This window comes from Numida meleagris, chromosome 5, assembly GCF_002078875.1.
Source record: "Numida meleagris isolate 19003 breed g44 Domestic line chromosome 5, NumMel1.0, whole genome shotgun sequence".
Lineage (NCBI taxonomy): Eukaryota > Metazoa > Chordata > Aves > Galliformes > Numididae > Numida > Numida meleagris.
The window spans coordinates 65,702,980-65,730,036 of record NC_034413.1 but is presented as its reverse complement, the minus strand read 5'-3'; the positions used below and the strand labels follow the sequence as shown (position 1 = coordinate 65,730,036).

The 27,057-nt window shown below is 40.3% G+C and overlaps 1 protein-coding gene across 3 annotated transcripts in view; it reads right to left on the bottom strand.

Annotated features, from left to right (window-relative positions):
- The window catches only part of THSD7B (thrombospondin type 1 domain containing 7B), a 298,099-nt gene that overhangs the window by 168,341 nt on the left and 102,701 nt on the right, over positions 1-27,057 (bottom strand). For all 3 annotated transcript variants that reach the window (XM_021399126.1, XM_021399127.1, XM_021399128.1), the window contains exons 5-7: positions 20,247-20,501; positions 13,333-13,499; positions 680-835 (exon numbers count right to left, since the gene is read on the bottom strand). In XM_021399126.1, coding sequence (XP_021254801.1) covers positions 680-835; positions 13,333-13,499; positions 20,247-20,501 — 578 coding nt within the window. The remainder of the gene's footprint in view (positions 1-679; positions 836-13,332; positions 13,500-20,246; positions 20,502-27,057) is intronic.

Genomic DNA, 27,057 nt, shown 5'->3' with positions numbered 1-27,057 from the left:
TTTCAGAAAAGCGTAACTTTGAAGTAATAATATTTATTCCCTGACGTGAACTTCAACAGCAGTCTTTCCAACTTATTTTATAATGGCTCACCAATGAACCTCAGAGCGTTGCAGCAACCAGCATGAATTCTTGAAAATTAAGATCCAGAGAATATCAAATAGTTTTCGGACACTCCCCTTGGAGGAATTTAAACCAAACCGAGAACAATTTCTCAGCTCAGCCCGAACTCCACATGGCAGTGCTATCGGATACACCTCAGTCCTGAGTTCCTTCAGCTTCACCCAAGTCTTTCACTTCAGCCCAGGCACTCGGAAGTGACTTCAGGACTTCTGAAGGAGATCGGAGAGGTGAGGGACACCCTCACACTCTGGAGGTTTGCAGCTGCCACCCCAAGAAATCCTCCCTTTCTACAAGTTCAGTGCAGGATAAAAGGATTCGAATCAGGCTGAAAATCTCGTCCCTTTTTTCTTTCAAGAATAACTGCAAAAAGCTTGTAAAGGTCATATTCCACCTCTCTATGCACATCTGAGAGCTCTCTCCTATGTTAATTTAAAAAAAATATGCATTAAATTCCCAATGCAGAATTGGACAGCGCTGCTTTTGCAATCTCAACATAATATTCCATTACCCGCTTTAGGTCCCACACAGCTACAAGAAACACGCAGGAGAAGCCATTACCTCTTCTTCCCTGGCGGTCCCGGCAGTCTTCGGGAAGGCAGGGGCCCCACGCCAACCAGGCAGACACCGCGCACTCCAAGGGACACGGCAGGTCACACAGCTGCGAGGCAGAGGGAGCAGGGCCCAGGCAGAACTTCCCATCAACTGGTCTACTAACTAGAGGGAAACAAAAGAGGTAAAAAAAAACAGAACAGTAATTTTGCCCTGACTAACGTGCAGAGCTCCGGAGATAACCGCTGCCCCAAAACCACACCATAATCCACTGCTTTTTTAGGGTCTTATCTCCTAGATCAAAAAGTTAATCTTCTGTTCAGCAAGGCACTTAGTTTTGTCTAAACCATTCATATTCAGCAGCCCAATTTTTGATTATGTTTAAGGGGAAACGGCTGATAAATTCCGTGCTGATTTTCTACAATGTCAGAGCAACAGACTGGAACCTATTCCCCTGCATTTATACATGAGGAGACCTCTTCATACAGAAGAGAAAGATGCATGAGAAGGGAATCCTAAAAGCTCACAGTGTATTTGGGAATCAGGAAAAGGCAGATGAGGGGAAGTCTGAGCACAGGGGGATCATGCCATGTCCATGCAGGATCCAGACCTTCCTTTTTGCTTCACTTACTTTCAGGAAAGCTATCTGATTCTTCCACACGTGTGCAGAAAGACTTGCCCATTTGTAAGGAGAGATGTTTATTTAATTGCCTCGAGCCAGGGAAGACATGGATCAACTGCACAGGTCTTCGAACTTCTTCATTCCAGAGATGAAACAATCCCCAACTCTGCCACATGTTGGTTTTGTTGATACTGGCAATAAATTTGGAAAGCTGACTCCCTTGGCATTTTCATTTATCATAAGAAATTTCTACTTTCAATTAACATCTCTCGCCTTTTTATTTGGGTCGGGGAGGAAGAAGGAAATGAAGGGAGCTGACTTAAATCTATCTTCTGAGTCATTATATGATGCTGCATTTTAATTACATGATGGGCTGAATTTGGCGGTCTCTTTAGATAAATCAGTATCAAAGCAGTCTTTCAAAAGGCAAAGGCTTGTTTGAGTTTACTCTGCCATGATATGACCAAGCCTTCATTAATTTTTATAGCTAGTGAATTTGCTTTATCCTCATTTTTATTTTTAATGTCTATTTTTCTTTGCTTCCATGAGTGGAACTGACTTGAAAAGAATTTATAAAAACATGTCCAATGTATGAGCAATTTTCTCTTTTTTCTGATATTAGACATTTCCTATAAAATGATTCATTTGAAGAGAAACCCTTTCTTTCCCCTCTTAAACTCATGACTTCACTGCCCAAAATCCCAATAAATGTTGATTTACAAGTCTAGAAGCTGAGACTTAAGACCAATAACAGCGCTTATGATTGCAACTCACCAGAATAACAGGACTAAACAAAAGCTGTAATTTAATTCCAACCTGAAAGATCACACATTAGTAAAAAGACCACCTTCTGAGTGATTTTTGAGATACTATACAGCCTTTGACGTGTTCATTTAGATTATAACATGGTGGCATAAATCCAATTCACCTGAACACTAACATAAGCATGCCTTTCTAGAGAACATGCAAGTAAAGTGACAGACAGAATGAGATAAATATCAGAGTTTTAAGGATAAGAGTATGTATTTCGCAGAGAAGTCTCATGCTTGGCTTAACCTGCCTTTCAGCATTAGACTTTGGAAACCTGTATCGTTTTTTGAAAGTTCAGTTGAATAAATGAAAGGAAATAGATTTGAGTGCATATGGTCAACACAAAAAATAAAGTGCAGTTCTGCTCTTCATTAACTCAAGGTGTTGTTAGCAATGGCTCTTCCCTCCTCACTGATTTTTAAATTACAACACAGAAGCACTGTAGCTATTAAAATGTGAGATACTTGACAACGTAGGTTGGTTCTCCTGCCTTGAAAACTAAGCAATCGTGCCAAAGGGTTTTTTTAATTTAGTTTGAATAGAAGAAAAACAAGAAAAAATAAATTACAAAAAGCTGAAGTGTCAGGTTACTATTAGTACATCAAGGGTAAAACTGAGAGTACTGGATAGACCAGATTTGTGGAAGGCTTGAGTACCAGGAGGGGGCCTACAGGAAAGCTGGGGAGGGACTTTTTATAAGGTCAGATAGCAAGAGGATGTGGGGAAAAGGCTTTAAACTGGAAGAGGGTAGATTTAGACTAGATATCGGGAAGAAATTCTTTACTGTGAGGGTGGTGAGACACTGAACAGGTTGCCCAGCAAGGTTGTGGATGACCCTTCCCTGGAAGCATTCAAGGCCAGGCTGGATGGGACCGTGAGCAACCTGGTCTAGAGGGAGGTGTCCCAGCCTACTGCAGGGGGGTTGGAACTAGATGACCTTAAGGGTCCCTTCCAACCCAAACCATTCTACGGTTCTATCTTGGAGGAAATGCCTGCTGTCCTCTCCCTGCCAACCAGCATCCCACTCTTCCTCCCTCAGCCTGATGCCCTATCTCATTCCAGAGCTGGATGCTCTTTTCCCCTTAAGATTCCCAGGACCAACATCCTACTTGTTCCTAGAATAAAACTGCTTGTTTTCTCACTTTCTTAACAATTCTAAATATTCTGTAAAAGGTAGATCAGAAAATACACAGACTATTCTAAACAAATATCCAAATATATTCTAGGGCTGTGCCAGTTTATTTTCACTGCACTGATCACAATCCTCCAGTGAAAGTCTTCAGAAATAAGCCAAGATCAAAAACAAACAGGCTGCATTAAGAAATACATACAGCACAATACCATCCTTTTTAAAAAACAGGTAGGAACAAAGACCCACTATTCCCAGCATGACAGCCAAAGAGACTGGACAGACCAGTGGGGCTCCATAAAAGAGCTTCATCACTTTGTCAGCCATTTGATTGACAACTCCTATTTCCATCAGTTGATTTCAGTCAGTTTTATTTAAAAGTTTGATATGATTTTTGCCTGAGTGTCTGCTGAAATTGACTTGCTTTTAGTCTCGTAATGACGCATTCACTTTTAAACACAAAACTGTAGCCAGAAGGAAATGTGGGAAGATTTTAAGCACAGAGGAAGAAACAGCACAGAGGTGGGCTGCTTTCACACCCCAGTTTGGACAGGTCTGCCATGTCTAAGCATAATCTTTCATCCACCCTCATGCTGCATGGCAATGGACCACCAAGCAAGAAATCCAGCTGATGCTGTCATGTCTTCACAAACACTTGTCTCAGCTCCAAGATTCATCAAATCATAGAAAGGCTTGGGGTGGAAGGGACCTCAAGGATGATCAAGCTCCAACCCCTTTGACGCAGGCAGGGCCACCAACCTCCACATCTAATACCAGACCAGGCTGATTCTCCTTAATTTTGCAGGCTTTTTCTGTTGGTTTGACCAGGCACTACCACTCTTTCCATTCCATCTGTAGTATTTTCTCACACCTCACCATCTCTGACATTAGTTTTGCTTCTTTCTTCTTAACGTTCTCAATTTAATTTAGCTCTTTATAGTAATACACGAATCATACACAGCTAGTAATATCCACTATCCAAACTATCTTCTTCAACAGCGCTGTTCCTTCATGCTCTAATAAACATCCTTTTCCTTAGAAACGTAATAAACATCCTTTTCCTTAGAAACCACAAGGTCCCCTTTTCTATGAACCTTTTAAATGTCAAAATTCTCACACAGCACAGCCTCCAAAAAGGTGCAGAAAGCCTGGTCAGGAAAAAAATGTCCTGTTCAGGAAAAAAAAAAAAAAAAAACCAGTTTATACCTATGATGAATGAACACAGCTGCTAGGCTTGTCTTTAAATACCAGACTGCCTTGTGATTGTGCTCAATAATGGATTTGGTAATGGCATTTTCCTACATTCACATTGAAAAACTGTTGTGTTTTTTTAATTTAATTATTTTCCTTGGAAAACCATTAGTCAATTTTTTGGGGGTAAGGGGAAAGGCAGATGTCAGGAGGGGAGGAGTGGGAGGGAGAGGCAATATCTCATTCAAGTAGCAGCTTATCCATTATGCTTGTTTGTACATTTCAAAATCCTGTGTTCTTCTCAATCTATAGAATAAACTTGAAAAAGCAATCAAGTACTAATCCGGAAGCCTCTGAAACATTGCACATTTCTCTAGCTGTTATATTGAATCTATCCTTTATAAATGCGACTGCGGCTGCTCCCAGCACCAGCGTCTGCTTCAAGTTTGAGTTTTACTATTTGCTGTTATTTTCAGGTTATTGCTACCAGCAGGAGATAATAAATTGGTTTCTAAAGTATCTTGTTTCCCTATATATTTTTACCGAGGTAGTGATTTTGGGCAAGTGTGGAAGAGGAAATCAGCTCTGATACTACTTGTGTAATGTAATTTTAAGCCAATAAATAAATTATCTCTGAATATAGTCATACGGGCACACATTTGCAGGCATACATACCAACACCACATTAAACACAGTGATGGCCAGTCAGAAAGAGAAATGCATAGGACTGCATTTCAGTAGCAATGATTACTTTCACATTTAGTTTTTCACTCCACGGGAGGTAACTAACACAATCTTTTCCTGGACCTTAACTTCAACTCCCCTCCAGAATGAAACACAAGTATGTCTGATATTAACACTCAAATGAGACACATCTAGATATTACTAACGTATCTGGAATACATCAAGATTGTCTCTTGAATACTGGCAGGGCCTAATGCTATCGAATATTCTATTCTCAAGGTGATACAACCAGATATTTACTACATCTTTTGGCAAAGTTATGCTTAATTAAGGATAACTAGGGTACACAAAAGGGATGCCGCACCTTTGTAAAAATCCTTGCTATCTTTTCCAGCACTTATGAACCAAAGACAGTTGGATCACTATGAAGGGAAATTACCTGAGAAAATCATGAAGGAATGAATCATTATAAAAACACTTGTACATGTATAACATGAGAAGGAGAGATCATCGTAACATTGGCGTGTAATTTCTGCAATCTGAAAGACTTGTTTTTGTAGTGAAAATAAAAGACTAGACAAAGGAGATGTGTTAAATGTAATTAAACTAGAGTGGAGACAGCACCAACCCTAGGCCATTGCATCACCTCATCAAAAAAGCTTCATGCAACCCATCCCAAATGGAAAGGATCCTTTTATGCTCCCAGAAAGAATCAATTAGTTTGGAAGCCCCAAGGCATAGAGTTGAAACCCTATTATGAATTAAAGGACAAGAAACAAAGCATGAACTGAAAGCTCATCACAGCATGAAAAAAAGGTTAATAGTGGTTTATGTATTTCAGAACAACAAAGATTCTTGCCATTTTACTGAGTGACAAACTATTAGCACTTCATGTTCAGAAAGTTCCACATACCACACTGTATAGTGGGATCTTCTTCCCAAATTGGGTAGTCATAGAGACTGTCAACAGAAATCTCCAATCTAGCAAGAATTCTCAGTCACGTGACTGTCCAGACCAGAGGTGACAAGTCACTAACAGTGTTCAGGGGGAAATGCAGAGAAAATGCTCAGATACCAATAAAGGCAATCACAGGAAGAAAAAAGAGGATGCTCCAGGATACGACCCTTGCTGGCCACCAGATGCTGGAAATCATCATTATAACAGACTGCCAGAGAGAGTAAGAGAAGCCACAAGGAAAAGAGGGGGAAAAAAAAAACAAAAATGGAGCTTTTGTCATGAAAGCCTATTAAGAGTCCGGAGTTTGCCCATCACTAAGTTTAGCATCCAATCAACAGCAAAAAAAAAACACCAAAGAGCAGGACTCCGCTCTGCAACTGCTGTGTCACTGCAGAAGCACAGGTATCACCAACAAAGCACAGGGTTGATGTGCCCATCATGCACACCAGGACATGGCAGCGGTGGCCCCAAAGCAGCTGACACTGAGTTGCTCCACTCACGGCGTGCTCATGAGGCTCAGTGCCCTAAGTCAGTGCAGCAGCCCCATGCTGCAACACCTCCTGCTGCAGGACCAGCCCCGCCACCACCAGCTTCATTAGGAGTCCCTGGTGTCCCACTCTGCGGTGCAACATGCACGCAGATCCCATCATTTCTCTCACCTGAAGGAACAGCACTGTTTGAGTATGCTGCAGCTCCCCTTCCCTGTAGCAATGAAACCAAAGAACTCAGACCAAAACAGTTACGAATAGAACCGATCCAGTTTCAGTGGCAGGAAATAATGATGAAATACAAACACATTTAAAATCTTAGATTCCAAAGATAAATACTTGAACCAAAACACAGTATCTCATGTGAAATGACTGGGCAGCATATTATTGGCTGCATACCAAGGACAGCAATGTAAATAAATGTATTTCTAAAGAGATACATAGTTCATAGTCATTTCAGATGGTGTATTGACTGAAAAAGGCAGGTTCTTTTAAAGGCACCTTTTAGAACACACATCTCTTTCACTGTCGACTTCATTTTACACACTCTTTTCATTTTACTTTAATTCGTTTCTAGACAAGAAAAAAAAGTGAAAACCTAGAAAACACATTAGGGAAAATGCTTTTCCCTAATGGATCCAAACTGAAATTTCTGAAATACACATTTGAACAACAACATTTAAACAAACCCCAAAGATCCAAACAAAACCATTTCCTCTCTTGCTTCTACAGGGTTTCCCCCAAAGAAGCCAGCTGTTACATATTTATTTTCCTGTTATGTGAGTTTTATCTCGTAAATTCTGCTCAGCATTTGGTGAGCTTACAGATCAATAACTCGGCATCCCAGCAATATAAATCCGATGCAGACTTGCCTGAATATATTTTACACTTCAGAGGTCTATTTCTCATCTTTTCAAGCCAGTTGAGTCTTCCTGATGATAAATACCAAGTTTGGGGTGAGGGCATTCTTGGGCATTCAGTTTTGCTTAAGGCTTTTTTTTTTTTTCCTCCTGAGAACTCGACTTCTGTGCATCAGACGCTCTGCACTCTCCAGTTGCTGGATCACCAGCCAGCCAAGCCAAGTGCTTCCTCATGCCGCTGCTGACCATTAGCTCTCTCCCCTATGGTCCTAAGCAAGGTTTCTCTTTACTAATACATTCTTACATACTTCTTTTCAATTTCATAAACCAGATGAGGACAACAGGATTTAAACATCAAAGTCTCCAAATTCTAATTTCCGTAGAGTAAATCAAACTTCACATTCCTGCAGCTTCACCAGCATGAATTTGAAAAAACACTGTGCATTTAACACAGAGCTCATACTCCATACAGGGCTCGTGCTCATTCAAGTAGTGCACACCCTGCGCCAACGCCTGTGGGCAGCTTATCTGCATCAACACAGTCTTTCCCCAGTAAATATGCAGGAAGACAACGGCCTGCACACCTGACTTAGTGCTGCTAAAGAGCTGGGCCTGGTGGTGCACAGGACAGCTAGCACTCAAGAGGCTAATGGCATGCTCTAATAGCACTCTGCTGGTACTCCTCTCTTCCTGAAAGTACTTTCACATGGTTTATTGAACAGATGCCGCATGTACCAATTTGAAACACTAATCCCCCAGAAGGAATGCATTGGAAGATCATGATTCAAAGCAGAACAAAGAACTTGCAGGAAAAAAAAAAAAAGAGCGGAATCCTCATTAGGAAACAGAGCATATAGAGCAGAACTGGAAAAATGCATATTTCAGAGCTAAAAGAGACAAAAGGGTGGAAGGAAAGGGATGAGAATAAATACAGAATAATTCAGGATGCAAATGAAAGTTCTCAAATACATCTCTGTGCAAGTCCAAAGAGGCCACTAATTTCTGGAAAATAAAATGCAGTGCCAAAGTATCTCCCATGTGGGAATTTAAAACAGTAAACTCTGAGTAGTTTAGTCATGAGGAGAAGGCATTAGACATTTCTGTCTAACAGAAGTAGGGAAAAAGCTCAATATTTTGTGGAAAAGAAGAAAGGATCAAGGCCACAAAACTACAATGCTGAGACTCATTTAAGGACTTGCACAAAAATACTAGGGAACACTTTCTGGTCATTTGGGTTAATAAAGTGGCTTGTAAAACAAAATACATGAGGGAATACACACAGGGGTGGATCAAAAAGTAACCATTAATACTGAATTCCCAGGTGATTACGAAGTCCTGAATTTTAAAGAGTCTAAAGGAGTTCTGCTGCTATGGCTGTGAAGATACGCAACAGTGTGTCCAAAGAAAAAAAAAAAAAAACCAGGAAAATTAATGAAACCTACTCCTACACATTTTAAGCGTGGTCAAGTTCTGACAGACTCCAAGAAATTTTAATATGGTTATATTAGGGAAATGTAACATGTTTTTGGAGGATTTTCAATAAAATCATACATCATTTGTTAAGGTGGATGAGAATCACACATGGAGGAATATTTGAAAAGTTATTAATTTTTAAAAGAAAAAGGAGTTGAATAATATTTGGATTATGAGGAGCCCTAAGCCTATTGATTAGGCTTATTATCCTGTGCTACTCCACAATGGTATTTTTCATGTCTCTCTTATATTAGTGGCAATGGACTAGGAATCTGTGGGAGCTATCACATTACTTTGATCATACAATGACATACCTATTTTTGGAATCCAAGATCAAACAAAAGTATATACTGAGAGAAATTAGGTAGAGATGATCATTAAGCAAACAAACAGTTAACAAGACTCCAGAATCTTATACAGGTACGAGAATTAAATGTGGATTTTCAGATGGAAAATAACAAAGATTAAGAAGATAGGAAAACGCAATGATATTTTGTGAGATGGTAATAAGAGAGAAACTTTATTAGCCAAGTACGCTATGCGGGGTAAACAATAAAGACAACTCAAGAAAGAATAGCATTACACAAAGGTCTTCTCAGTCCCATAATTAAAACTTAAGCAGACAGGCTCCAGAAACATTGTAAGAGAATTCAGAAAGTGAGAGGAAAATTGGATCTCATTCAAACAAGTAAAAAAGAAAAAATGTCAGCACAAATTTCATGAAAAAATGACAAGACAGGCAGATCCCTAGTTAAAAAGCTACAGAAAATACGGAGAGAATGCAATCCCAGTCACTAGGAACGGTAAGGGATAAGTGGTAACTAGTTCAGAAAAGAGAGAAGACATTTCTGGAGAATTTTTATGAAGGATCCCATGCTCTAAACTACAAAGAGTTATAATTTCCAAATAAGCCAAGCAGGAAAATTTAATTAGAAAACAGAAAGATATTCCCTCACCTTCAGGAGAGACAGCAAAATATCCCGAGGAAGATCAAGTGTAGGAATTTCATACGTTTAATAACAGTCTGAACACAGACACCATCCCCCAGACTCTACAAGGAATGTTAATTCCCATATTAGTGGGCTTATTTATTGTGATTGCATAATGAAGGAAGAAGAATTTTACTGCCTAACATAGAGAGAAGCTGCATCAACTGATCATCATATAATACCCTTCCATACTTCTACCACATTTTTTGTTGGTGGGGATTGTTAATTAGCTGTGTTCATCCAGATTAATTAAAAGTTATGGTGGGAAAAAGTATCAGGTAAGCAAAAGCCACAAAGTCTTATCTCAATCTAGAAAAGAGTAAGGCATATTTGTTATCAGAGCTTAACTCTGGAATAGGTTGGAGATCTGCATTTCTGCTTTATTTAACATTTGCAGAGCTTCTGTACGAGTGGATAGAGTTACATCAGGAAGACAGCCAACCACCATCCTGTCAACAGATTGTTCCAAGGACAAGATGTCCAGACACAACAACTGGGGAGCACCCCAAGATGAATGGACCCCCATGTCCATTTCTTCCACACAGTCTTCCAGCCACTCTGCCCCAAGCCTGTAGCACTGTGTGGGGTTGCTGTGGCCAAAGTGTGGGAGACAACACGTTCGATGTGTACATACTATGTTCAAGTTCAGTCTAAGTTAACAAAAGCCTCACTAAGATTTAGATTCCTTGGATAAACAGAATAGCTAACATTAAAAATAGCACAGTCTTGTAACAGGTTTGTACACATTGGTTTACCGATGTTCACAGAAATACAGATACCTGAGTGACACAACTTTTGACACATTTACCAAGTGTTACCAGACACATTCACCCAGATGCAAGAGTCTCAGAATGCAAGAATATTATGAAGGACTTTAAAGACAGCAAAACCTTCTGCTTCCAAATACTAGGAAGTTAAAAACTCAGATAAAGCTGGTACATGAAAACGTTGCTTATTTATTCAATGACATGCAAGAAGACGACTACCAAAAACACTTTTTTTCAAGCCAATGGGTAAAGAGAAAACCATTTTTCTTTTTTCCTCCACCTGGTCATTCAGACCACCATGAACTCTTTCCTCTTCTCCCTCCTCACCCACGACCCATGTCAAAAGCACAGAATTCCTCCCTAAGGTTTAACAAATATGTTAGGCCTTCATTTGCGGCATGGCAGAGGTTTCTTAGTTAGGAGACCTCTTTAGGTGGAAAGATAGGGAAACTTACCAGTGTGTTTCTGAAAGTAATACCTGAATGAAAGCTTTCCATTTCTAGTACCTTCGTATTGGAATTTTATAATGAAAGAATAGAAATACATTGATAAGACTTCACTTTTTGTCTAACTGGACACATGGGAACTCCACAGAACAGGGACTCATTTCTAAATACACACACTTTTATTAAAGTAGTAGTAGATGGGAAGACTAAACAAATGAAAAATAGGAAACATAGCCTGGGGGGATAAGAGAGCTTTGAGCAATATGTACAAACACATCACAGATGGTACCTGTCTCCATCTACAATTCAACATATTTTATCCAATAATACTGCTGTAGAGACCACCAGACAAAATCTTCTTTTACATATGTCACTGTGCCAGGTCCAAGTTCTTACTGGAAGTAACCAGAAGAACTACAACTGTGATGGATGATAATATCCTATTAGACTCGCTTGTTTGATTTCTGAATGATCCCTTTAAGGACATTCAAGACGTGATGAAAGACAAATACTGTACTTTTTATGGTAGCAATTAGACTCTATATTTGCTTACACACAGGCAAATCAAATTCCCAATCTTCTCCTCATCACTGAAAAACAGTACAATAAAATACAAGGTCTTCTCATGAATAAAATTTACTATCATTTCAGATTTCCAGAAAAGAAGCAAGAAAAGGTGTCATTCCTTATTTGGACAAAGAACTAAAACTGACCAGTTAGTACGTGAGACGCATTGAGTATCATTAGATAGGGGAAAACAGTAATAAAGGCTTTCTGTCTTTCCTTTTAAATGTGGCTACACTGACACGGGAGTTCTCACTTTCTAAGGACTATTGCAAATCACCACAATTGCCTTGGCATGGCAGGAATAATTTATACCTCGTACAATTGCTGTGCAAGTTTGCTTTTTCAGTTACCTACATTAAAAAAAAGACGAACTACTTTCTCAAACAGTGAGGGTTAGAATTGTACAAACAAGGAAGAGGTATTCTAGCGTCTTCTTCTGCTGAGAGGCAGGCTTGCAAATTTTAAGTTTACTGAACCTTAAACAAAGGAAAAACTGGCAGGTGATCACATGCTAGATATAGAGCACAAATTCTGTTATGAATTACATTGGATAAGGAGTTCATATGACCTGCTCTAGTCTTCTAGGGTAATTCACAGTACTAACAAAGAACAGAGAAGCATGCATGAAGTCAGTTAAAGCTTACTGCTTATCAATGTGCCATACAGTAGCAGCACGAACTACAGAAGTGGCAAGAAGGATGAAGATGGTCAAGAAGTGTTACACACCTGTCATCAACTTTTCTTACTTTGAAAGTCATAGGCATCGTATACTGGTGTAGAACAACACAGGAATTTTTGTGTTGGCAGACAAGGTGGTACCAGATGTTTGGAAGAGGTGAAGCAGCATCTATGCATGGACTGGATAGAGATTAAAAGAGGTCTGATCTTCTATAATCTCAGAGTCTGTGCAGGATGCTAGGATACAACTGGGCACCCAAGAAACATTTGCTTTGGCTTTGTAAGTAAATAAATCTAAGATATGATGTTGTGTTCTTATTATCTTTATATCTCTGCTCAAAAGCATATTCTGCAAGAGCACTACATACAGTAAATAAAACAGCCTTAGATGAATTATTCATCATGCATCTGTATCTACTCATTATTCTTCTAAAAGGAAAATAACTCGCTTCCAGAATCCAAAAATTGTCTGTCTGCTCAGAAGTTGTGACAATATTATTTTTGCTTTCCCCTTCAAAACACAAGAAAGATTGTGTATCAATTTGAAGCACAGGCTGAAGCCATATCCGGAATAGAGTGTGACATCTTTGTTTTTATACTCTAACCCAGAACTAAAACCACAGACAAATGCATTCAGCTATAGGGAGCAGGTTACCTGATATACAAGAAAGGAAGAAAACTGAAGTCCAAGGAAAACTAGCACAAAAAAAATTAGCTCCTCCACCCTTCAGACCTCACCAATACAAGCACACCTACAGACCTGGCAGCAGTTCACTCCTGAAGGCTTTGGCTCCAGGCAGTCCCCCAGGACCATGAGGACTAAGCCCTCCTGCTCCTACTCTGATGCCAAGTAACATCTCTCTCAGTAAGAACAGACAGCCACAAGAGGGGCATCAGCTAGCCAAGCTTTCTGATGACTGTGCAGTAAGGATTTTTTTTTCTTCTTCTTTTACTCAGGTCTACTCGTGACAGACATTTCAGAATGACTCTAAGCACATACCTTCTTTCAGTCGGTGCATCTCGGCTTCTACAGTGATCTGGACGCAGTATACCTCACGGGTTTGTATGCCACCTCCACAAAGCACTGCATGTTTATGATGCTGAGGGCTCTGTTGGTCAAGGAGAGACACTTGGCAAGCTTTCCATTCAGAAGTCCTCCAGGAAAACCTTCAGGAAAAAGAGAGACCAAGTAAAACAAGAATAATTTCAGAAAAACTATGGGTGATGGGGTGCTAGTTAACTACTTGGCAAAATACAGTTGGTTTAATATTTGTGGTAGCATTCCCCTGTTCAAAACGAGGAATGTTTTGGAACATTTTGAAAGTTAAATACACGAAGGTTAAGTATTTGTTATTAGCCTGTAGTACTCATGTAAACTTTTCACATAGCACTGATCTCTGAAGTGTTCACAAACACTAAATCATCCTGACAACACCTTTGAACAGGATGCAAAAAAGGAACGAAGATTAAGAGGTTCGATTAAGTGTGAAAATGAGTTTTCAAACATGTAGCTCCAACCACTACACCACCTTTCTCAGCCAAGAGCTGAACGTGTCATTCTAAAATGTACTTAACAGGTAAACCCCTACATACATCAACGAAGCTCCAAGCACCTGGCAGCTTTTCTATAGGTGATAGCTTTGCAAAGGCCCAGGGTACTATCAATTCCTCCAAAGGACTCCCTATGGTAACTCTTTGTACTTCTGCTGTACTTCTTTCCAGAAGATGTGATATGCAACAAGGTCTGTTTTCATTCTATATTCAGCTCACACCTGAAGAGCATAAATGGTTTTCAAGAAAGGATAACATTTTGTGGCACAGGTACATGAATGTTGTATAGACAGTAAGTATTATTAATTATCATCCTAAATGCCGAGAACAACTTATTAAAATCACAGGGAAAGTAGCATGGGGAACAACAGAAAGCAAAAACTATTACTCATCACATCTGAAAACACCAAGCACTTCCCTAACGCAGCAGCTTTCACAGAGGAAACTCATTTTAATTAACAGGTCACAGTTTCAGTGGGTGAGTAAGAGCTCAAAGTTTTCCTTCCACTTTCTGAATCCTAGCCAATATTGTTCCTATAATCAATCTGTTTACACTTCTGCCACTTCATTCCTTTGCTCCTCTATATTCCATAGTTCACTTTTTCCATGCAAACTTCACTGTTCTAAAACATGTAAAATAATTTCCTTCTTTTAGCCTCAAGCCAAATACTCTCTCCTCCTATGGCAGATCTGCAGTTGTTAAAAACTCTGTGCATTTGCCTGCTAACTGATTGCTGCCAGCTCAGCACAACGGGGTGCCTCTGTTCCATCTTGTATTCCTTGTATTCCGCACTGCAAATATCCGTTCCCTAACTACAGGCATGGCAAGGACATGTGCATCTCAAGACTACATGAAAAATAATGGCATTATTTTGCCTGAACACAAACCAATGTTCTCATACCATCTTGCACTGCAAATTTGGGCATAACAATGATTTTTAGCCCCAGAGCATTTGCGAATTTTCTAAGATACTAATGGAAGATGGTTGTGAATACTGCCACTTACTTTTAATTTACAGGTACTTCTCAGATGAGCTGTCAGGCTCTCTTAATTAACATGCAGGATCATGTGCAAATTTGGATACATTCACAGGGTTTATTACCAGCAGAGAAAACAATACAGAATATCATTTTCGCATGACCAGTATGAAATAACTGAGCTCTCACAACATATATAGCACAGCCATGGATTTTTGCTATAGTGCTCCTCTTGTGGAATTCCTAATTGCATTTTTTGGGGCACGCAATGTTAAATGAGAACTTCTTGTTATAGTAAGGACAATGAGAACTTTTCTTCATCAAGCACCAGCTGAAGAAAAATTCCTCCTCCACAGCACCTCAGCACATTGCGCTGCTCGGGTCTATATTTCACAACTAGAAGCCTAAATATAGAACACACACATCTTTCCTGAGCTATGGCAATACTTGTTCTAGGCTAGTGTTTCTTAAAATAATAACTGACTAAAGAAAAGCTCATTATCAATATGTGGCTTAGGGTGTCAGCTGTGAATTCTGGATCTTACACATTTCCAAAGGTGCAAGCACCTGCTTCTCCTATTCAGTGCAAGCTGTGGGACTTAACACCTACGAAAATTAGGCCATCAATGATTAAAATTATGCAAAATAACTAAATCTGAGCTCAGAGATAATTAAACCTCATCAGCTTCTGAATCTAAAGAAAATCCCTGTAGATATCTACACAGAGTAACCAAATCTCTGCTGCACCACAGAGCAGTATTTAATGAGCAGCCGTCAGGTGCGACTGCCAGCGCTGGCTCTTCTGCAAGCAGCTTAAAGCCTAAATCCTTATCAGCCCACCTTGCTTTCTCCCAGCTGGACATGCCCTAAACTGTCTGGAGCTTTCTGGTAACAAATCCTGACCCCAAGCATTAGCTGTTTAAAAGGTACACGTTTTCCCAGCCATTAACAAGTCAACTACACTAGAAACATATCTGACATATTGTTATCCCACTGAGTGCAAAACCTGTCTCTGCAGAAGGAAGCAGCATTCTTGGACAGCTTCTGGTGGACTCTTTGCCAGGTTTTATACATATGACACTTGGTATCAATATGCCCATCTATGGGCTGTACTAAAGACAAGGAGAATTAGCACTGCCAAAGAAAAAACGACTGCATAATCTCCATTTAATCAGAAGCTTATTAATAGTAGTTAATAGCAATTGACAAAGAACGGAGATTACTGAGATTTCTTACAGGGAAACATTTGGACTTCTTTTTTTAATTGTAACCTTAGGATAGTACTTGCAGGTTAGTAGCAATGCCCACAGTGGTTCTACCACGTGACTGTGACTTCTCCAAACTCAATGAAGATGACACCCAAGCCCACAGTTACGTTGTCAGAGCAGACCTGATAGAAGGTGTGCTGTATCAGAACTAAGCTCAGGGGATAACACCATTCCACCACCTTGTTCGTTGTCCCTGTAACCTAAGTGCACAATAAACCACAAATGGAAGGGACATTATGCATTTGAATCATCAGATCAGCCTCAGTGTATTCTTGTGATCCCCATGCCAAAACACCCGTGGGTGGTGACAATTTCAAATGGCAATAGATTCAACATTTTAACTCCTTGCAACATCTAGTTAGATGACTGGATGAAAACTCAGTATAACTACAGTCCTAGCTGTAACCCCAGACCTCTACATACAGCTAATAACAAAAATCAGCATTTGCTTTTGACTTCCCAATAGTTTTTCTTTCCCTTTTTTTTTTTTTTTTTTTTTTTTTACAATACTGTTTGAGTTACAAAAGGTCTGGCTACTTCCAAAGACTGACAGACACCACTGCCAATGGTTGGAGGGCTAGCAAGAGAACGTCTAAAATGGGAACCTCCAGAATCCACATGCAGTTATGTCAGTTTGCTTAAGAAAATGAGCAAGCAGGAGATGCTGGAAACAATAAACTCGGTGTTTGGGGGTACCTAGGAAGAGACTGGGCTGATAAAGTTGAGATTTCCACATGGCAAGCAATGCTCCATCTTTCCTTGCTAACAAGAGTCAGCTGGGGAAGCAGAAGAGCTGGTTCTTTGCGTGTCTGCTATGATCAAAGCAAAGTGTGCTCTCTCACTGCAACTCCCAGGCATCAGCCACAGGAGAAATGTCCAACCCGGGGCTGAACAACTGCAGCTTCGACACAGCTTGCTCCTGATCAGAGGGGAGGCAACCAGGCTGTCCAGCCAAACTGAGAGCATCTCTGGATGCCTGAGACCAAGGAAGTTCAAAGGGCTGCAGAGTGGTGCTGCCTCCACTCCCAAAGTGCAATCCCAGCAGCATACCAGCAGAGTTCTGAGAGTTTCCTTTCAAGTCTTTCCCACTTCATACTAATACCTTACCTTTAATTAAGGCACATAATGAGCCCTACAAAGTGATACCATCACACCCATATCTCAGCAGTAATCTCAAGCCTTTTGTAAAAATCAGGTCTTAAAATTTTCCCATTTTCCATCATTTAACTTCTGAAAAGCTTTGAATTTCCAACAAAAAGAGAGGCTGTTTTTTTTTTTCTTTTCTAAATCCCTGTCTTGTAACATAGCAACCACAACCAAAACGAAAGATTGAAAGACATAATCATAATTCTGGAAAATCTATCTATTCCCACTGAACATGTAAGCTACACATCAAGGATACAAGTGATATAAAACGTTGTTTTAGAACTGATGACTCAGTGACAGCTGTGTAACAAACAATTGCTCAGTGTCTTCTGGATTTATAGTAACCTCTTGGTCTCTGCAGTCTGTAGGACTTAGCCTCTTAGTGCCGAAACGAGTTTTATACCTATACATGCCTCTTCTCTTTAATTGAACTACCCCAAATTTATATGACAATAAAGAAGGTAGGATCACCTCTTATGTTTTCAAGCTTTCTAAATCCTTAATCTAATCCTTTCAGAATAAATAACCAAAAGTAAAACAAAGTACAAAGCTCAGGAGTCCTACCTGCTCTTAAAATGCTTTATTTTCTTGTATTTAAACTATTGATTGAAGAAGTTATTGTAAACTTCAGCCTTAAAATTAAAAGGCATTCCCATTAAAAGCAAATTTACACCAGTATCAGATACCTGTGATGAGACCTCTAACCTGCTGCTTTGCCATGGATGGGAACATAACTTTACCACCTTCCTCTGCTGAAAAAAAAAGCTGTAGGTACAAACTCTTGAGCTGCTGCTTTTGCACATAGGTGGATGAAGGAGTTGGGGGCCATAGTCTGGGAATGCACATTCATTCAGTCACAAGGTGATCGCTGACCTTTCAATGAGAATAGTCACCAGAGGAAAACGCCTCTTTCCTTTGCTCAGAGACATGCTCTTTCTGGCCAATGTTCTCACCCACTGTCTTTGGCTTGCCTGGAGTATGATATGGAAAACCCTTACCAAGAGAATGACACTTCAAGAAAAAGATACTTCCAGTATCTTGGTCACCAATTCTCAAGACACCAAAACCAAACCACCAGCTGTAAATTGTAATATGGACAGACAATATCCTATACCGGTGCTGAGGCTTGAATAACACACTTTAAAATGTTTGATTTCTCTTTATTAGCAAAAAATTGTGGGCCTCAGAGCCTTACAACTGGCATACCCACAGCACGTACCACAATGTTGCAGCTCTGCATTTCTGCTTGTTTCTGATCTTGTGAATGGCCAAATCAAAGTCTACTAACCAGAGAGCTATCACAGTGCGAGAAGGTCAATCTATCACCTGCATTGTGAGATACTACATCCCTAGGAATAAATATTAACTAAATACCAGAGATTTTCTTGCTATGTTTTTTGGCTAAGTAGTTCTATTAACCTGTAAATCTAGTGTTATTGTTCTAGGCCAGCTTATTAGACAGTTTATCCGAGTTCACACAGATACTTTACTGTAAAGGTTGCCTGAAGGACTGAAGATGTGCAGGTATGGCAGAATGAGGAATGTTTATGAGTTCATATTCTCATGAAAACCATGGCTTAGCAGCAATACACTGAAAAAAGAACAAGCTTCCTTCTGTATTACGGGTGGCACCACACGAAAGTTATCAGCGTTATGCAGATTCTCACATTTTGGGCTCTCCTGGCTCTACATCAAGCCCTTACAATCGTTTGCACTTTAATACAGTGCAGCATCAAAAACCAGAAGTGCTGAGAAACAAGGGGCAGACACGTTCTGCTCACTCCCTGATCTACTACCAGCTGGCATACCCCAATCAGGTGTCACCTGCACCCACGCTCCCTTACAAAATCAGTGAGACAATGTGTTAATCTATTGTCTTTGAAATTGGTGTGCATCTGGGCAGGAGCAAAAATCACTCTTCAAGAGCCTTTTCATAGGATGTAATCAAGCAACAGAATTTTTTTTTTTTATATACTTCCTCTCCTTTGCTAGCAGGGTGCATTAAAATGTTCAGCATTTGATTTGAATGAATTCAACAATATAGTGACACTTTTACAGGTTACACCTTCCTAAGAAATGTCTCTTGCAAAGGCTTTATCAAAGGTTTTGTCAGAACCTGGCAAAGCACCAGAAATTCACGACTTGATCACTGATTAGACCTCCTAATAAACAAACACACTTATTCACAGGGAGATCTGTCTACATGTGTATAAAATCTTAATCTTGAAGCATTTTACAGTCAATCTCAGAACGCAAAATTAAACTATATTTTATTTTCTTTGCAAAGCAAACAATTTCCCCTCTAGGCTAGCCTGGCCAAGCACTATGGCACAGATTTGCACACCAGAAAGGTGAGCTCCTCACCTTCTGTCGGAACAAAGAGTGCCATAAACTAAGCAAGAACTTGGGATCTGCAAAGTTTCCCAGTTTAAGAAGTATCCAGAGGGACTCTTAGACTTTCTCTTTACCAAGCTGCTATCTCTGATCAGTTCCCATTTTCCTTACGGAGGACTGGGATTTTTCATGGGGAGATGAAGGGGAATCATTAAATCTTCTGCAAAATTCATGATTGCAAAGCCAATAAAAGCACAGCCACGGAGACCTGCCCAGCCTCTGTGCAGCTGAGGAAATCCTCCTAAACCAGTAATCAGTAGGAAAGCACTTTCAGAGAACAAGAATATCTGCTCTCAGTTTTTAAAATACGAAAATATTAGCTGTCATGAGTATAATTGCAATTTATTGCTATATGCAAGTGCAATCATTGTAATAGCAATAATGATAATAGAAACAATTATAAGAACGTTAGCAGTAAATAAGGCAAACCATCGTTAACAATGATCAAATCAACGATCTCTCAAACACAGATAGAAAGGATGACGTGCGACCCTCTCCATACGCACACACTAACACAGAGCAAGGAAGCATAAGGCCACCCCAGAAGTTCAGAAAATGTGGGTTAAAGATCAGGTACCTGGGGCAGGGCTTCAGCAGCTCTCTTCTTCCTCCCGTGCTGCAGGCTTCCCTCTCCTCCAGCTCTGGACAGAGCTTCCCGTTTCCCATGGCCACGCTCCGCACGCTACGGTGCCGGCTTCGAAAGCCCGGGGTGAGATCTCCCCAGCTGCAGGTCTGCGAGCAGGCGCTCCACGCTGACCACTCAGATGTTTCACAGTCTTTAGCCATGACGCAGGTCGTGGAGGTCAAAGGGACAGCATCTTGCACACAAAGGCTGAGATAAGAACAAAGTAAAACAGCTGAGGAGGTTACGCTTACATGATCCTAACATTTTTTCAGCCCAAACCCTAATTATTTTACCTAAGTTACAAGAAGACAAGATGGTTTCAAACTAAAAGAAGGGAGAAAAAGAGAAGCTTTTTTATGATGAAGGGCAGTGAAGCAGTGCAATAGGTTGCCCAGAGATGTGGCAGATGTCCCGTCCCTGGAGACATTCCAAGTCAGGCTGGATGGGGCTGTGAGTGCCTGATGCAGCTCCAGACATCCCTGTTCAGCAAGTTGGACTAGATGAATTTTAAAAGTCCCTCCCAACTCAAAAAGTTCCCCAATTCTAAGAAATCATGGTCATTTGGGGAGGAATCAGAAGACTTGAATCAAAACCAGTACAACAAACATAAGAGGAGATACAAGGCACATACTGCATTTCCAGAGAGTTCTGGGTGCCAATGTTGAGTCACTCGCTAATAATACACCTAATTTACTTCAAGTTGGAAAAGGTGTAAATGTTGCTGTGCTTTTAGATTTCCCGTTTTAACTTGGACTGAAAAGAAAAGGCAAGCCCAGGAGAAGAGCTGCCACTGGTAAATGCTTCCACCAGCCTGCAAACTTTGCTAGCTGGCCAGCATCTGTCCATCCCAGTGTCAGCACATCCTGCAAAGCAACTCTGCTCTTTTACGAAAACAATTAGTCTCACATTAATATGAAATATTTCTGTTCTGTGAGGCTGTTACCAAGCAAATGCTGTTAAACAAGGTCAGAGGGTTTTCGAACCTGACAAAGCACAGGAGACCCTGGCACACTGCAACTGTGCATGTGTTTTTGCACTCAATTACATTACCTAGCCTTCATTTAGGACATAATCCTCATTCATTTTGTAACACATGTAAAGAGGATCAATGCGATAGAAGAATAAATTTCAAGATATGACAACTGTAGATGCCCTTCCCTGCACAGCCTGGAAGCGACCACACAGAGCACAGCTACTTCTGCTCCACCTCACAGCAGCTAGATCATCCACCAGGTCACCAGGATGAGAGGGAAACCTCTGGTGTGTCTCAGAGACCTCAGATAACTGACATCAGCAGAGCTGGAAAGGATACACCAAATGATGACAGAGTTATGTATGAGCAAAGACATCACTGCAGCATGACAAACGGTGGAACAGATAGGGGGGGAAAAAGGAGGGGAAAAAAGGAGGGGAAAAAAAGATGAAACCCAGCAAAAAAAAAAAGTCAGCAGGAAAAAAGAACTAAGAACTTCTAATTTCTGTCTAGTGTTATAAGCATGATGCAAACCGCTCTCCAAAATTAAGACCATACATGAACTCAGTGTGAACTCTCTTTAAATCCGTCTTCTCCAGCCTCCAGTTGCTCACAGTCAGGCTTTACCAACTGTAAAGAGCAAATACATGTGCACTTAAAAGGTGTGAAATCTAGAGCAGCTGCCAAGGAACCAGTTATTACCTCACTTAGTATTACTTATAACACAGTTTGACTAAGCTAACTTTCTCCACAGAAAATACTCTGGGCAATCATTTCAGGATTGTACAGCAATCTCATAGGGGGAGCAGAGAAGATAACGGGCATTCATTCGCTTCCCTTCCAATTTAGAAATTGGTCCATTTTTCACGAAAGTCAATAGGAATATTGCCACACACACGTGATCAGGCTCGACTACATCCTGAATTACACGCGTAATACAGCATTTAGTGACTTAAATTTACACTGTTTTTGTTTGAAGTATAACACTTTTTGTCTCAGTTTCATCACGTAGAATAATAGTCTCACAGGTGCCAGCAGGATGAATTTGCTAAGGTGTAACAGCTGCACAAAGCAGGAACAACCTCTGATACAGGGAAAAAATTATTCTCCTTTATATCCAAAAAAGATTTCTCACACTTCTACTACATGCCAAATGCAAGCGATGCAAAGCTGTACCTGGTGCAAACCATCAATACTATTGAATGGAGGACTGAAAAGAAATAATCACTGTATCTGAACTTGTGCTGGGCCAGTGATTTTGAGACTTGGTTGGAACATTAGGTTGGGCAGAGTCACACCAATTGTAACCTTATTTCCCTCTCAGTACTTTTTGAACACAGTTATCAGGTGAGCCACCGGTGCCACAACGGTAACAGGGAACAAGAATTCCTGCTTTTAAGTAGATAAAATACTAGCAAATAGAAGTCATTGTCCTAGGTGGTTATACTGGAAAAGCAGAGCATATTTAAAAACGCAGCAGGGAGGGCAACCGAACTCACATTCTGAAGAGTAATAGAAATTTCACATTCAGATACCAATAAGAAAAGCCAAATCCATTTTTGGGGTAGCACCACTGTAAATGAGATACTTAAGTCTGGGCTGATCTTTGCTGGAACACCAAAGAAAATAAAGCCTTTAAAAATGTGCTTTAGGGTTTTGTTCAAAATTAGTATTGCTAATTGCTGGTATTGCTAGCCCCAGTTCTTAGCAAGGCCATAGCTACGACATCTGCCCAAACGGAGTCAAGCAGATGCTGACACGTAGGCTGCAAAAGACATCTCTGCCCAGCAATCGTCCTTTCTACTTGCAAGGCTTTCAGGTATGTGAAGACTGAAAGGCTCCTTCTTACCCTGAAAATCCCTCCACTGCTCCTGCTATAAATGGCTAACGAGAGAACTTTGTTGACCTTCAGGTGAACAAGATGTGGAGCTGGCAATTTCCTCCCTTCTGCTTGGGAAGATGCTTTTGAGGGAGAATTGCACACAACTGCCTAACAGAAAGTGAATCTAATTAACTAATTTCCACTCACTCAGAGCCTCAAAGTCAAATTAACTGTGACACCAAGCAACACAAATGCAAACGTAAAAACACACTCTGTTCTTCTGCATGAAATTCAGACACATTCTTTCATGTCACTGACGTACTTAGAACAATCTGATACAAAGAGCACTCAGATGCATGAGACATTCATTGATCTCAGCCTGAAAACCTCAGTATCCAAACCAGCAGGGAAGGAAGGGAGTCCTGAGGATGGGACATGCTTTGTGAGCCCAGTTTCTAAGCTAACATTCCACAAATTAATGTATTCAGGTTAGAGCTTCCTTTTGGGAGTAAATCTGGTCATGGTAATATTATAACGTACTTACACATTGATGCTTTTTGTGATAGAAGGCTGGATTGGTAATGGGATTTAAATTGTTCTGCAATGTATGTTACATTGCCTGCTTTCCCACACCTTGCCCCACCCACGAAGCAATTGGGCAGCCTCAAGCTGAACAACACAGCTTTCTGTTCTGGACAAAAAATTCACCCAAAAAAATGCCAGTAAGTTTTCCATTATCTCAGTGCACCCGTGCTACAGACATGACCCAAGGAGACTGAAACCTTAGGGCTATGGAAGCAGTTGGCTTTCAGAACAACTTGAAAACCAAAGAAAAAGGCCTAGTTACTAATGGACAGTATTTCCAAAATATTACTCTGGTTGAAAGGCTAAAAGCAGTCACCATTTGGTTGTTTAGTGTGCTTTTAGTAAAAGCAAAGGCAACAAGATCATTCTTTTTAAATACCCCTCGAATGGAGAATCTCCTCTGTTCCTGTCACCCCAGGGAATTGTTTCCAGGCCTGAGCACCGAGGCTCGATTCCTCCATGTGCTGGGAAGGACATGAATGCACACCTCCTCCCCCAGGACAGAGGCACAGCCATCACATGTAAGTGCATTACGGCGTGGCATTTCCTCCTCTGTGCTGTAAAATGTTGTACTCATCTAGAGAACAGAATTTGCAGAAATTGCAAATAACTTCTCCAAGAAATGTACAGCAGCACAGTGGTTAAGTGCAATCCACTAGGAAATGGATCATGTAAATTCAAATTACAGAGGCAAACAGAAGAACTGGATACTGCTCAACCACATCCTTGATGGATGCTTTATCCCTCGACTGAATTCGACCTGAATTTTCACTTACAAAGGCAAAGTAAACAGAATCCCAATCCAATTCTGTTCTATCATCATCACCTTATACACCGAATGAAGAGCTTAAGAAATATAGACCTAAAAAAGACATCCAATCCAAATAATAACAGTGAAAAAAAAAAAAAAAAAGAAGAAAGAAAAAACCTGTTTGCTCTCAGCTTTAATTTCTTATGCTTTCTGGGAACACTAAGTGCACTTAGTGAGCACATTCATCAGGTCAGAAAAAAACAAGACAGACGTATTTAGGATTTCAATGTGTAGTTACAGGTGCTCATTTATTTAAATGCAATCTAGCTTCTAACCCAAACGTGGGAGTATAAAAATAAAAATTCCTTTGTGACACTAGTGAAGAGGTTTTTACAACTGTGACAAGGTAGAAAACCAAAAACAACAGAAGTTTAAAGTGTGCAACTCTTGTAACTTTTTCTGAGGTCTTCTTAAACGTATGGAAGTGTTTATGTTCAATTTTATTACAGGATATGAAATATGAAAATTATTTTTTTAATCCGAAAAAGAATGAAAAAAAGCTTTTTAAAATTAAGCAAAATCACACCTTTTAAACTATTTTATTTTGACTTAGTTTTTTTTTTTTTTTTTTTTTTAACAAATACGAAGTCTTAACATCAAAATGATTTCAGAATGGAAATGGAATATGCCTCAAGTTCTACTAACATTCCAGGTGGTCGGCTGTCTCAATTTCAAGTACTTTTCAAAAGGAAAAGATCCACCTCTGCCTTTCCTCCTCCCTTCATTTTGACAAAAAAACGTTCAGTCTAAACGATATTTTAACAAAAACGCTCCCTGCTACCATGTCCCTGATATAAAGCACCCAGTCTTCCCAGTACTTCTGCTCCTCTCAAAATAATTTCACTTCACGAGTTTTACTTAGAATCACAGAATTAGCTAGGTTGGAAAAGACCTACAAGATCATCCAGTCCAACCATGCACCTACCACCAATAACCCCACTAACCTATGTCTCTCTAAATTCTAAATTTCCTCGGATTTTCTCTTGCACTTCTAAGGACGCACATCTTCCCAGAACAAACTATTGAAGTGAAAGCAGTATTTTCTTCATAATGCACAGGACTATTCAGCTCCTACCTGTGGGTTCACTGTAAAACCAAAGGATCCTGTTTTCAGGATTCAACCGCACAACTTGAGTGAGTGAAAAACTGAAAGCAAATGTCAGGCACATTTCCTGCTGCTGCTACTTATCTCAGAAGAGAAAGGACAACACATTTGCTCTTCTCATTAATCACAAACTTGTTAATGAAGAAGCCAAAATGAATTTTCTGCCAGTAACCTTGCACCCCTAAGATGTGAATGCGTTCAATCACTTAGTCTTTAAAAAATAGCTTGCACCCATCCCATTAAAATCCTGAGCGCCGTTCCAGTGCAGCCCTTCCATTAGCACACACAAGGATCGCCGCTCACCAGCACAGCTGGCTGACACACAGCTCTGAGATTAGAAACCAGTCAGTTTATCAACTCCGATAATAAATTAAGCAACAGACACCACTTGTGAAGACCACAGAGCCATCTCTGTTGCATTATAGATTTGGAAAGGGGCTGACCATACGTTTGCTCTTTGAGGGGGAACCGTGTTTAAGTGACCACTCATGTCATCTGCCATTTTTCTTACTTAGTGGCAGAAGGAATGAGCGGCAGTGACAAAATCCCAGCACACCAGCATAATTATGCAGCTTAGAGACCTGGTGAAGCACGTCTAGGGATATTTCTCTCTTCCCTTAGTATCCCAGAAATTTAATTTGTAACTCTCATTGGGACTTACTCAACAGTGTTATTCTAAATAGGAAACCTCAGCCAGGAAAAATGAAGAAGCACAAATAAAGCACTTCTTCCCAGTTCTACAGCAGACGTTTGGCTGTCTGCCAAGCCCTGCTTCGGGGTTATGCAAATGCGTTTACTCTTCTTTACCAGTAGCCAAAATATCATCACTCTTGTGAAGCGACATCTGCAAGATCGGGTCCATTCTTCAGGAGAACAGCAGCAAATATGCTGCAGAAAGAAAGTAACACAATAACACGGTTTGTTTTAAGGGGGCTGCTGTTAGGGGTGTTTGGTATCAGTGACATTCAAACCCTGGAATTAAACACAGATTAGATTTTATGCCAGATTTTAGGTTTAGGTATCAGGTTTCCAAGTTCAAGCTACGTAGTCACAGTTAATAACAAGTTCTTTTTAAAAGGGAACTATGCAATCTAGGGACGTTCCTCTTGCATATAGGCTTAGTACGTGTAAGGCACAGGCTAGCCTCAGCTCTGCAGTAAACCTGAGGCACAGATTCAGCAGAAAAACTATGCTAGGAAGCAGCTAATGGAACTACATGCTCCCAAACAGAGGGCTAGATCAGCTGAAAAGAAGAACAAAAGAAAAAGAAAAGAGCCCCAAACAATCAGAAAGGACAAGGAAGAAGACAGCTTGATCCCAGGTAGAAACAATAAAACTAAACCATCTGTGACTTTCTGCGCTGTCATCCAGAAATTCAACAGATTACACAGTAGCGAAGCAAAGAGCGAAGTATGAACAGGGGCTTCCAATCCCCATTCCTACAGCAAAAGTGCCAGTGAGACTGTG